General features: G+C 41.9%; 2 protein-coding genes across 7 annotated transcripts in view; both read left to right on the top strand.

Moving 5' to 3' along the window:
* The window catches only part of LOC134177743 (uncharacterized), a gene marked incomplete at its 5' end in the record, with an annotated part of 4,035 nt that extends 3,099 nt beyond the window's left edge, over positions 1–936 (top strand). Inside the window, 3 exons of the mRNA XM_062644517.1 lie at positions 179–230; positions 312–418; positions 653–936. Of these exons, the coding sequence (XP_062500501.1) occupies positions 179–230; positions 312–418 (159 nt within the window). The remainder of the gene's footprint in view (positions 1–178; positions 231–311; positions 419–652) is intronic.
* A 704-nt stretch (positions 937–1,640) lies between these two features.
* Positions 1,641–12,500, top strand: part of LOC134177147 (myosin-4-like) — a 16,067-nt gene continuing 5,207 nt past the window's right edge. Inside the window, exons 1-3 of one of the 6 annotated variants that reach the window (XM_062643887.1) lie at positions 1,641–1,842; positions 4,361–4,421; positions 10,278–10,718. In XM_062643887.1, the coding sequence (XP_062499871.1) occupies positions 10,299–10,718 (420 nt within the window). In that variant the 5' untranslated portion in view covers positions 1,641–1,842; positions 4,361–4,421; positions 10,278–10,298. Of the gene's footprint in view, positions 1,843–2,144; positions 2,238–4,360; positions 4,422–5,081; positions 5,218–6,821; positions 7,005–10,277; positions 10,719–12,500 lie in introns of those variants that run through there. The other 5 variants (XM_062643885.1, XM_062643886.1, XM_062643888.1 and 2 more) reach the window with 5 other exon arrangements.

Here is a 12,500-nt window from a genome sequence, read left to right as displayed (position 1 = left end):
ATAAAGCTGACTAGCCATCACTTAGATAATTGGATTTCGCACTGCACTTAACGCGCGCTAAAAAGTTGGGAGGCGGAGCCATTTACTAATTGGACGTTTTGAGCTTCTTTTAAGCCTCTTTATACAGTACATTAATACGCAAATACATATTTATATTTAATTAAACCTGTGATTCTAGAATTTGAGAACAAAATACTATCAAGAGGTAGAAATAGTACACGACCCTCAAGGTTGAGTCACTCAGTACTGTTTGCTTCTTTACTTAGACGTACGCAGGTATGCTACAGAATATATTCAATCTCAATTTTAAGGAGTGCTAGAAAAGTGGGAAGTACCACCCATGAATACAGTGAGCAAGACTCTGTCTATAATGGACGAAAAAAGTGACGAATCACGAGCAGTCATTGAAAGTTATTAAGTATGATGTGTGTGTGTGTGTGTGTGTGTGTGTGTGTGTGTGTGTGTGTGTGTGTGTGTGTGTGTCTGTCTGTCTGTCTGCGTGCGTACGTGCGTGTGTGCGTGTGTGTGTGTGTGTGTGTGTGTGTGTGTGTGTGTGTGTGTGTGTGTGTGTGTGTGTGTGTGTGTGTGGTATGGAAGTATGATGTGGCGGAAAGGATCTGGCTACGTGAGACTAACACGTGCCGTGGTCTAGATCACAGCTCGAAGCTCAGACGGCTCTAATGCAAAAACTCGTTTCTCAGATGCAACAATTGCATGAAGATGTTACCGGAAGATGTCACCGGAAGTTCCCCCCCCCGCAAGTGTGATGCGACGGTAGGGTCTGGCCACGCAAGACCAGGGTTTTACTGACTGTTCAAATTTTGTTATTAGATACTAGAGCCTGCTGATTATTGATTTTTGTCATAGTTGTACGTAATTCTAGATCTGTCTTTGATTATACAAATTCCTAGTGAAATACAACAAGCAATTTTAGGAATTTTTGCACGCATTTTTTGTGTTTTGGTCCAAAGCTTTCCAGTTCTCACCGACAGATAGTTGGACCAATTGATAGCAATGATAATTGGGCTTTTGTAATTAAATGCAATTTGTATACCTAAACTAGATATTACCTATTCATATCAATGATATGTGGGGTCTTGCAATTAAATGCAATTTCTATACATAAACTAAATATTTACCAATTGATAGCAATGATGTGTGGGCTTGTGTAATTAAATATAATTTGTGTAAATACAGAAACTGGACATTTACTAATTGATATCAATGATATGTGGGCTCCTGTAAATGCAAGTTGTGTAAATACAGAAACTAGAGATTTACAAATTGATAGCAATGATATGTAGACTCATGCAATTAAATGCAATTTGTATACGTAAACTAGAGATGTACCAATTGATATCAATGATATGTGGGCTTGTGTAATTAAATGTAATTTGTATGCATAAACTAGAGTTTACCAATTGATAGCAATGTAGACTCATGCAATTAAATGTAATTTGTATACATAAACTTGAGATTTACCAATTGATATTAATGATATGTGGGTTCCGCAATTAAATGCAATTTGTATACATAAATAATAGGCGTGGTCAGTACATATTTGACTTGATCATACAATGTTTGTGTTAAGTCCATCATGTGATGCTGAATCATGGGTGAGCGTCATGTGAGTCACCACCTGATGTAGCACTGATTCAACTCGTTGCAGATCGAGCAAAGGTTGGTGTGGTGTCGTTGCGTCTTCACTTTGCTGTCTAGACAGTGTTCAGAGTTTTAGAGTTTTCAAACTCTTAGTCACCTAGTCTAGCTGTTCTAGTGCTTGGCACTGAGCAAGCAGGATCAACAAAACAACAACAACAAGGACAGATGTGATAGCTAAGTGTAAATTTTATTACCTCAAACAATAACAATTTAATCAATCATTAATTAAAATAGTCATTTTGTCTTACACCGTTGTCTTAGCTCGATGACGTCACATCACCAGAGTTAACTCTCTGATTATTATTTTCGACGTGATAAATTCACATAATTAATCCAAATGCTAATTTTACCCATATAGCACACACAAATTCAAATGTACTATTATATTAATTAAAATTATTGTTGGTGGAGAATTAATTAATTATATGGTAATTATTATTATTATTATAGCGCATGTGTATATGTATACATTCCAGCGGACATGTGTCGTTCCCACAACCTGTGTAGCTGTCGTTCAACCATGGCTGCCTGTGAGCAGTCGGTGATGTTCGTGCACCCGTGATCAGCACGTGCATGTGAGTAGCTGAGTCAAGTGTGTGTGTACGTGTACGTGTGTAGTACTAGTAATGCGAACTGCAAACATGACGCATGTGCATAGGCCTACATGACGTAGGCACTCTGGTCATCGAATTGCAACGTTTCCTGTGAACAAACACATAGTATTCGAGTCGTGGATAACTTCTAAGGCTCAACAGTGTTGTAGGACACGCGCCATGGTCGAGTTGATTGGCATGCTTGTCCTGGATATCGATCACAACATGAACAATGCGCTATGTCGACTCATATGATTAATTAATTAACACTCCTCCTATTGTGATCCATGGCCAGATGATCCTCCCTGTTGTAATTGTACGTACAAAAGTTTATCCAGAAATTTGTCTACGCAAAACATTCCTAGGGAGCTGATCAGTCTGGCATGCTTGCCCGTATTGTTTTGTTATGATAATTGCATTTAGCATTCGTTGTCAACAATAGCACATCTATGTACATCTATAGCTATTGTCCTCATGTTGGCATGGATGCATGATGAAGCAAAAGCTTTCTAGTACAGAAGCAGCTGCAATTTGCTTGCTATTTATGTCTGGAGTTTGTCAACAGTGAAGCACTACGTTGTTTTGTGTCTGGACGTTGTTGGGGTAACATCTTAATATGGCACAAGAAAGAAGACAACAGAAACCACTTCGAGCTTTTCTGTGTGAATGTGGTGTCAGTGACATTGCATGCTGGTCTGGCTTAGAGGAAGCGGTGTAGTCAGAGTGGGTGGTGTGGGAGTACATATCATTGTACAGGTCAAACAGTCACTTCCAGTTGGTACACCACACACACACACACACACACACACACACACACACACACACACACACACACACACACACACACACACACACACACACACACACACACACACACACACACACACACACACACACACACACACACACACACACACACACACACACACACACACACACACACACACACACACACACACACACACACACACACACACACACACACACACACACACACACACACACACACACACACACACACACACACACACACACACACACACACACACACACACACACACACACACACACACACACACACACACACACACACACACACACACACACACACACACACACACACACACACACACCAGTTGGCTGAGTGACTACATCAACAGTCATACAGACAGACACACAGACAAACAGACAAACAGTACCTAGACCCTTTATTAATTAACTTTATTGTGGCTAATGAGTTGAGCAGTGTCAATCAGTATGTGCTTTCTCTATCTGTAAACCTACATGTTTAGCTAATTAAGCTTTGGAAACGTGATTGTGTACTTCAGACCAGACAAGTACAGTGAAACATTTGTAATGTAGTCTGTGGCCTGGTTACTAGTTTTTTCTGGTTTAGAGTACAAAACTAGAATCTAAGATCCACTCTATACGTTGGTGTTACTATTGATCTGATTACTATCTATGCAGTTCAGACCAGATGGTCGGGTTCAGACCAGATGGTTGGGTTCAGTCAGGCAGGCTCTTGCTTTGTACTGTACAGAGATTCGTCTGTAGATTTCTTACTCTTGTCTAATAAGGTATTTTTGCTGTTGTGTACATGTACAATTGTATTCTAAGGATTAGGAATAATTTGGGAAGACTTTCCCACATTGCAGGTACACTGTACTATATGACTTTACTGTGACATTTTATTAATTAATATTGCTCATAAACAATAGGGAATTGGATAGCTATATATGGCTGCTGCTTTGAGATGTGCACCCTGACAACACACACACACACACACACACACACACACACACACACACACACACACACACACACACACACACACACACACACACACACACACACACACACACACACACACACACACACACACACACACACACACACACACACACACACACACACACACACACACACACACACACACACACACACACACACACACACACACACACACACACACACACACCTGACTCATTTTATGTATAATGAGTTAGCACTACGTTGCGCATGACATTAATATATTAATTAATCACCATACAATACTACTAGTTTCCAGAACATTCTACGGTCAGTTGACTTCTGTCATTTCTCAGTTGCAGACCTACTAAACGAAGTCGTTACGTCACTTTCCCGCAAGTCTACCAACCAGTGAAAGTAAGGAAACGTGATGTCAATTACTAACAGTATCTTGAGCTGCACTACCAACTGGTAGATAGACTACAGTGTACAGTAGATATGAATGTAAATACGTGCGTTTGAAGTGACCATTCAAAGGTCATAGAACAATAATTTTAATGACAACTGTCAATCTGCAGATTTGTCTGCTAATTAATTAGCAACTGATTTGTTACATCTTTGATTGGTCAGACTCTGCCGTTATGCGAAATAATTTCCGCATGCAACTTGTCCAACATTACTCTCTAGACTACGATTCAATGACTGCATTATCCAGCGTGTATCTCTAATACTTTGAGAGACTAGCTAAACCATGTGCGGAAACGAATGGTGGCCTTACATGCAGGCTTACCTGAGGCAGACAGAGACTGATGTGTTGCACAGAACCCCGCGTTTTCTGCCCTACCGCCATTCTAGACAGTGCGCTACTGTACAGTCACTACTACTAGGCGTACTAGTAGTCAGCATGAGAAGGATGACGTGTAAGTACAGATAGCTATCAAGTGATGTCATGCGCATATTGTGGGCGGTGCACGCAAGCACAGAGAGGGACACTAATAAATGCACAACTTGCTTATTCAAATTTTCAAACACACGTTTGAAGTCGACCGAATTATTTTCCACAGCTTTAGTCGGCTCTTACGTTATTCAGAATTTTCGTAGGGCTTTGATAGTATGCGACGCCCTTGGATTTCCAGTAGCCTCGCGCGGCAACACGCATCTGCATTGCCGCTCTTCTCGTCACCTCTGAATGACTTCGATTCTGCGCTAGACGGTGAGTTTATGCTGCACGTGAACGATGTCAACGTTTGCGAGACACTGCTACGTATACCAAACGATAGCTACTCTACGACTATTGCCTTTGTTTGCCTAAAGTAATTTATATCTACACGTTCTGTTGGGATTGCTAGGCGCGCGTCTTAGCATGCGTGGGTTTCTTCCGGAAGACTGTCTGTACTGTACCATACACAACAGTCTTAGTTTATTTTCTAACTTGGTAAAGAGTTCGACCTAAACTTTTCTGTTTTGTACGTTGGTCGCTGTTTTTCCATGCTGTCGGTACGGTAGGAGGTGTAGTCATTTGCCGCTAATCATGGCGACGTTGTGACGTCATTCATCCATTTCCTGGACTCTGTATTGTAGTAGCTAACTAGATCTTGTCGTAATGGATTTGCTTTTTACTTGAGTGAATGAATGGCACATAGTGCAGTTCCCACGCCAGGCTCTTAGTTAGGTAAACAAGCACAGTGACACTTGGATACATTTGGAGACTTCCTGCATTGTTGGTCTCCATTAGGTTGGAATTGACATCAGCGGATATCCATGCACGCGTGTATAGAGTGCAAACACGGAGGTGTCCGTGCAATGACCAAATCTGGCTCTGACTGGTCAATTGACGCAAGTGATTGGAAATCATCATTCAACGGAGTTGGTCCTAGCAAGGCATTTGAGTTTGCTGGGTGTAGACAGAACTGACAAAGCTACGTGTAGTTCCTACTAGAGACTTCTGGACTTTTGAAACAAGGCAATGCATCGGAAACAGGAGACTATTTTCCTGGTCGACCCAACAAGTAGCAGTCCCTTTCGTCAGACACTAATTAATTTGCTTTCGCGTAGGCGCATGTTCGCTTTCCTTACGACAGCTTTCTCCACTTTGTCCTATTGTATAGCTTTAGCCAGTAATCCACAGGACGGTAAACAAACACCTAGGTTGGTCGGTACCAAGAAGATTGGTGGTTAGTATTTCATTATCTCATCTAATTGACGGATTTTGTAACTTTCCTTCCTTGTAACACTAGCTGAGATTTCAAAATTTTCCTAGATTAAGAGACATCATATGTCTCTATAGAGTCTTTGAATTCCACATTTTTATTTGTCCCTCTGGACAACTTTCTGTCTTAGAGTTCGGTGTCTAGATTCGAGCTATTTACTCTTTTGTGTTCTAATCTCTATAAATCTAGAAGATTTAAAGGCTCGCTTTTGTGCAATCCGCATACGTGAATGTCTCTCTCTACAAGTGAGTGCTACCTGTTGGTGTACCATCTTGAGTCTTTGGTTACCATGCGTCTTCGTTTGTAATACAAACCCCATGCATGAGTACAACACGGTTTTCTTGGTGCGTGCATGCAGCAGTAGAAAACGCCTGGAAATGAAGCGTCGTGTGACTCCAATAGTCAGGATTTCCTTGGTTCAGTCGCAATACAATCGCTTTCTGTGGGTTGTCAGACAGACAGCCTTTTCTTCTTTGTTGTGGCGCGTACCTGCGCGTGCGTGGTGTGCTCGACTCTTCTCTCGCCTTCGCAGTGCATTCGGGTTGTCGGCTGGTCGACGATGACCTCAGCGGTAGACTTGGAAACGATTTGCGTTAACTCGCGAGAATGTCGTTTGTATACAGTCAGTACTTGTTGTGACTTGTTCGACTTAAACTTGATTATTATCTAGGTGAGTTAGTTGATTGAGTTTGAGTCGTTGACAAGTTCTTCAAACTTAGTGTGCCAATTTTGCGGCTTCCTTTGCGATTTGTCTTGACTTGACTTGATGCTTCGAAGGTGACACGATTTGGTAATTGTTTCTTGTTACTCTACTGTTTCTTGCAAATGGTACTGTACACTGTATGATGACGCAATTGAAAGTAACCGTACGTGGTATGTTTGGGGGTAATTACTCTAGAGACGGAAACGTAACTAATGGATTTTCTTCGAAATAATTCCGACTCATTGGCTAGTAATGATCGATATTGACTGAGACAGGTAGAGTGTCGGTCACGTGACGATATAGAGGTACTGTACTATGTACTACTAGTAACTTGCCATATTTTTATCTGTTATTGAACAGATTGGTTTAGCTATAGTCCCGGCTGTAGCATTTCGCTTTCTTTCTTCATGTCACGGTATGGGTGCCATACAGCTAACTATTGAAAGGGCATCCATACTAGTGCTCCAAGATGTTATTTTCCTGCATTGTTGTAATTGTAGTGGGCGTGTCGAAGGTGTGTACAGTAGGTCACAGACGGACTTCCTAATTTTCTGGCGATAAAACATCAACGGAATTTTTGAAACAATTATTCCTCTGGATGGCACCCTAGTAAGAGGCCCTAGTTGCAATGAGGCCTTCAAATTGTTATATCCGGAATAATAACTTGTCCGGTTAATTGACCGGACGTCCAGATTTTAAACGGGACATTCGGATTCCTAACCAGTTAACCAATTGTACGGTTAAGTAACTACGGACATGGGCATAATTATGGAGCCACCCTGAGCATGTGACTTAGATTTAAAAATTATTGGACTTTCTCAGACACTTGTAAGTACATGCATCTACAGTGACAGCTGCAATTTTTAGTAAATTCAAAACAAGTTATAATGGTAAGGTAATGGCTCTGATTGTGCTATCCTCATATCTGAGATTGGAGCTAATGTTTGATCTGCTGAGGTTGATACATGAATGCTTCTTGCATGCTGTCAGTTCAACCAGTAAATTTGAAAGTTAATAATCAAAATCGTTTTCAAAAACTTCTAAACACTAGTATGACTTTGTTTATGTCAGAAGACATACTCAACGATTAAATAGAGACTATACGTTTCAGTTTACTTCATATTGTGAGTCTGCTCTTGTGACATCACAACATGGACGCGAGTTGGACACGGTAATGCATGAGGGTGGTGGCTAGTCTGGTCATTAATTCTCTTAATCTTTTTGTTGCTACGGGTTATCAAAACGTCCAATCAGAACAATATAAATACCCAAATAGCATGATTTGATGTAGAATCAGTGGGTCAGCAGGTGTATTCACAAGTCTTCAGTGTTCTTTTGATTTCCATGCCTCAGCTGATATGGGGGTGGCTCCATAATTATGCCCATGTCTGTAGTTGTTCGGTCTCTGCAATCCGGATGAAGAACTGATTACTACGTGACTCTCTTAATTAACCACTTTAGCAATAGTACACATCTTGACGGTAACACTAAGTCAGATATAACGACCAACAAAATATGACCGAACAACCATGAATGCATTATCCATGTAATGATCGAATGATGTATGCAAGTTATATATATATATATATATATATATATATATATATATATATATATATATTAGTTATAATTATCATTTAGCTAATTAATAATTTTCTTAGTACCTTTTCTTCTTATCTTTCGTATCTTATCTTCTTATTTTATTTTCTTAGTATCCGGTTAGTAATCGTACTGTCCGCGCTAGAGACCGGGACGATGGTTAGCAAGCAGGTTGGAACAAAATCAGCATTAGGAAAAACACTTCCGAGTGTACGCGATGCAAGACTCCTAATTAATTAATTAAACGTTTTTAAAATAATTGTCATTGCTAGAGGCGGCGGTACTAGATGGGCGCCCCAAGGCCGGTTCACATACCCTACATTGGACCAACGTAACGTAACGTTGCGTTGCGACGGTACGTTACGATACGTTCTAGTATACGTTACGTTACGTTGCAATAGGATGGTATTCTATTTCGACGTAACGGAGAGAAACATTGACCAATAGGGTTTGACCAATTCAGCAAGTGATTTCTTTAACCACTCGTATATGTCTGAAAATGGAAGAAAAGCTTAGAGAATCTGAAGCTATTAGAGGGTATCCTTCCTAGTGGCAAGTCAAAGCAAGAGCCTATAAAGGGACGTCATCGCCAAGGAAAATGCTGGCAAAGAGGTGTGTGTCTGCTGTTGCGGGAGAGATTGTTGACGACTGCATCCGCAAGTGGAAATCGCTGAGAGACAATTTTTTCGTGAATTAAAAAGGACTAGTCATGCGACTAACGGTCAGGGTACGCAAAACTATATATATATATATATATATATATATATATATATATATATATATATATATATATATATATGCTGCAACACTGATACTTGTGCCAGACCGGGTGATGTTTTCATCCTGACTTCGAACAAGGCCGTGCCACCTATTCTGATGTAACAGTCAGGAACACAATGCAACCGTCATACGTTACCCAAACAGCTTACAGTGCGGGAAATGCAGCTGGAGCTGGAGAAAGGGAAAAAGACCAACGTCATGAAGCCAATGTCGCATCAACTGGGAGTATTTTCCACCCTCTTGTGTGCGAATCTCTTGGCCTGTGGTCACCACACAGTTTGGAAGTATTTGACAGAGAGCCAGGCAGTCAGTAACATACATGAACAACTGTCGGTGAAACTCTGGCTATATAACGCCAAAAGGATATTGCATAGACTGGCTTTAGATTGTACAGACATGTTTTTGGATAATGTGTGTTAGATACCCACGTACGTGGGTTTGTGTGTGTGTGTGTGTGTGTGTGTGTGTGTGTGTGTGTGTGTGTGTGTGTGTGTGTATGATTTTGAACGAACGTATTCTGTATACTGTCTACGTTACGTTTGGTAAATGAGATTTGTGAACCGGCCAGCCTTAGTATAGCAATGTTGTAGTGTGATACGCCCAGTTAACGTTTACAATATGACGCTAACGCTGACGCTAAACTAGAAATGAATCCTACTTCAGTGTCAGCGTCAGCGTCAACATCAAAGAATGGCGCCGCCGTCGAGGCGGTCTCTTTGAAGTTGGTTGAGTGCAAGCTGACGCTACGCTATATACACTGGTGTTGCGCTCATATTGTGAACCAGTCTTTAGATGGGTGTCATTCAGTAGTGTAATGTGTGTGTGTGTGTGTGTGTGTGTGTGTGTGTGTGTGTGTGTGTGTGTGTGAGTGTGTGTGTGTGTGTTTGTGTGTGTGTGTGTGTGTGTGTGTGTGTGTGTGTGTGTGTGTGTTGGGGTTGGGGTTGGGAAAACACACGTGAGTAACACACTTTCTGTTTCTAGATTGTTTTGCTCTTATCATTGATGTCCTTGGAAGAGGCGCGCCCTAGCCAAAGTCGCTCGTCCAATCCCGGTGTGGAAGACTCGAACGCGTCATACAAGTCAGTCGAAGGAAACACAAACGATATGCAAACACTCGGTCATCTTCGTTACCGGCTAGTCGGCTTCCTCGTGCTCCAAAGCCTCTACGCATCACTAGTAAACAAGTATCAAAAATTGGAGGCCGAAAACGCAAAACTCATTCGCGCACAAAGTTCAAAAACAGAATTTAAGAAAGTAACGGATTCTAACGCGAGCGCTCGTTTCTCATCGGAGCAGCAAGAGAGTGAGGGTGCTGGAGAGGTACTGGTTTGTCGTATGTGTCGCACTATGCAAGAAACGATAACGAAATACGAGAAGAGGATTGCACATATCGAGAACAAAACGTTCAAGGGCATCGTGCAGGTATACAACTTTTGATTGTTGTAGTCAGAGACGGCGGAGCATGTCCGGCAGTTGCCTAACCATGCAATGTTCACAAAGTAGACTTTGGCAAGAAGCATGCACATTGCCCAAAACTTCCGGTCAGTGACGAGCTGATTAAATAAACTACATATTTTTAATTAAATGTTTAACATTCAACAGTATTTGACCGATTCAAATGCCTGCTCGATTTCATACAAATTTTGTTGCGGAAGTGGACAGTACAAACGAAGGCGTGTGTAACGCTGGGCTCACAATATGTTCCGCTCACCTCGACGCGGTGCGGCAAACCGTTGATTGCCGCGTTCTACCGAGCGAAGGTGCTACCGCGCTGCAGTCTTTGTTCACAAATTATAGTTTGGCTCGGTGTCTGGTTTCCTTTCCGCCGCCCCTCGAAGCATAGTAATTACCCGTATAATGATACTCATTGCGCTTGTGTTCTTGAATTCGACTTTGTTGCTACTTCGCCGTCGCAAAATGTGCAACTGGTACGTCCTCTAGATCGGAGAAGGTAGAGAGAAGAAAAAAATCGTCCGTGAATTGCGTCTTCACGATGCAGAGCCACTTTTACAGAATACAGTACCATTTTAAAGCTATCACGCTGTACCTATTGCGATAAAATACTTCGAGCAAGGATATCTCGGATAAACGTGACTACCTGATCACATGCTAGGCTACGATTGGTCAAACTTTAGCAGCAGCGAGGGGTTTACCCGCAGAGACAGAAAAGTTTTCTATCCCCTGCGGCGTGCCGCTGGCTTTTGGAGCTTGCCGTTTTTTGCCGCGCGACAATTTGTTCACAATTTGCCGTTGCCGTTTGTGTCTTATCAGCGGCGTGCCGCTTGTTGCCGCTCACCTGAACGGCACATATTGTGCAAGGCTGATTTAGACTGAGCACGTAACGTAACGTAACGTAGCGTAACACAACGTAGGGCGACGTTACGTGATGCAGGATTCTGTCAAATTCTGTTGTCGTAACGTACCGTATTTGTTTTCGTAACGTAACGTAAAATGTCAACTTCTCCCGGTTGACGTAAGTCATTAACCAATCATGGAGCAGTGCGTGTGTGTCTTTTCTGAGCATGCGCATTTTCACTGCTGTAAGATGGATACCGACGAGCTGCCTAATGACCTTGTACGCGAGTATCCGTGTTTGTAGGACGTCAAATTAAATAAAGCGATGGAAAGCTATTAGCCTTGAAAAGGACAAGCCAGTTTCTCAAACTGGACGTAACACGTAGGCAGCCATTGAAAGTTTACTTTTTGTGCCGGAAGCTTCCATGCGTGACGTCATGTACGGGACACTGAACGTATGCGAGGAGCTCAATATGGAGGCTACTTAAATGGCATGTTACGTTGCGTTACGTTACGTTACGTTACGTTACGTTGCGTTACGTGCTCAGTGTGAATCAACCTCTAAGGCCATCAGTCATGCAAGTGTGTGCCCTAGAGCTCTCTTGGTGCTACCTGCAAGCAGTGAGAGGTCTTTCTCTACAATGAGAAGACTTAGAGGGTATGATGGTCTGAACAAGCGATGCTAGATCACCTCATGGTGTAGACATTTACAGAGGACGTAGATGCTTTGGACTTGAACGTCACGGATAGTGAGTGCGTAAAAGGTAGTGAACGTCATTTCGCAACGTTTTTATCCAGCTGATGTGTTCAGAAAGTCTTTAACAAGATTTATTACCCGAGGTCCGGATATTCAGGCTAAGAGTATAGTAGACCTCTGGTTCAATGTTGTAAACATCATCTAGCTAAAAA

Source organism: Corticium candelabrum, chromosome 3 (assembly GCF_963422355.1).
Source record: "Corticium candelabrum chromosome 3, ooCorCand1.1, whole genome shotgun sequence".
Classification (NCBI taxonomy): Eukaryota; Metazoa; Porifera; class Homoscleromorpha; order Homosclerophorida; family Plakinidae; genus Corticium; species Corticium candelabrum.
Note: the sequence above shows the minus strand (reverse complement) of the source record. Positions and strands in the feature narration are given on the sequence as shown.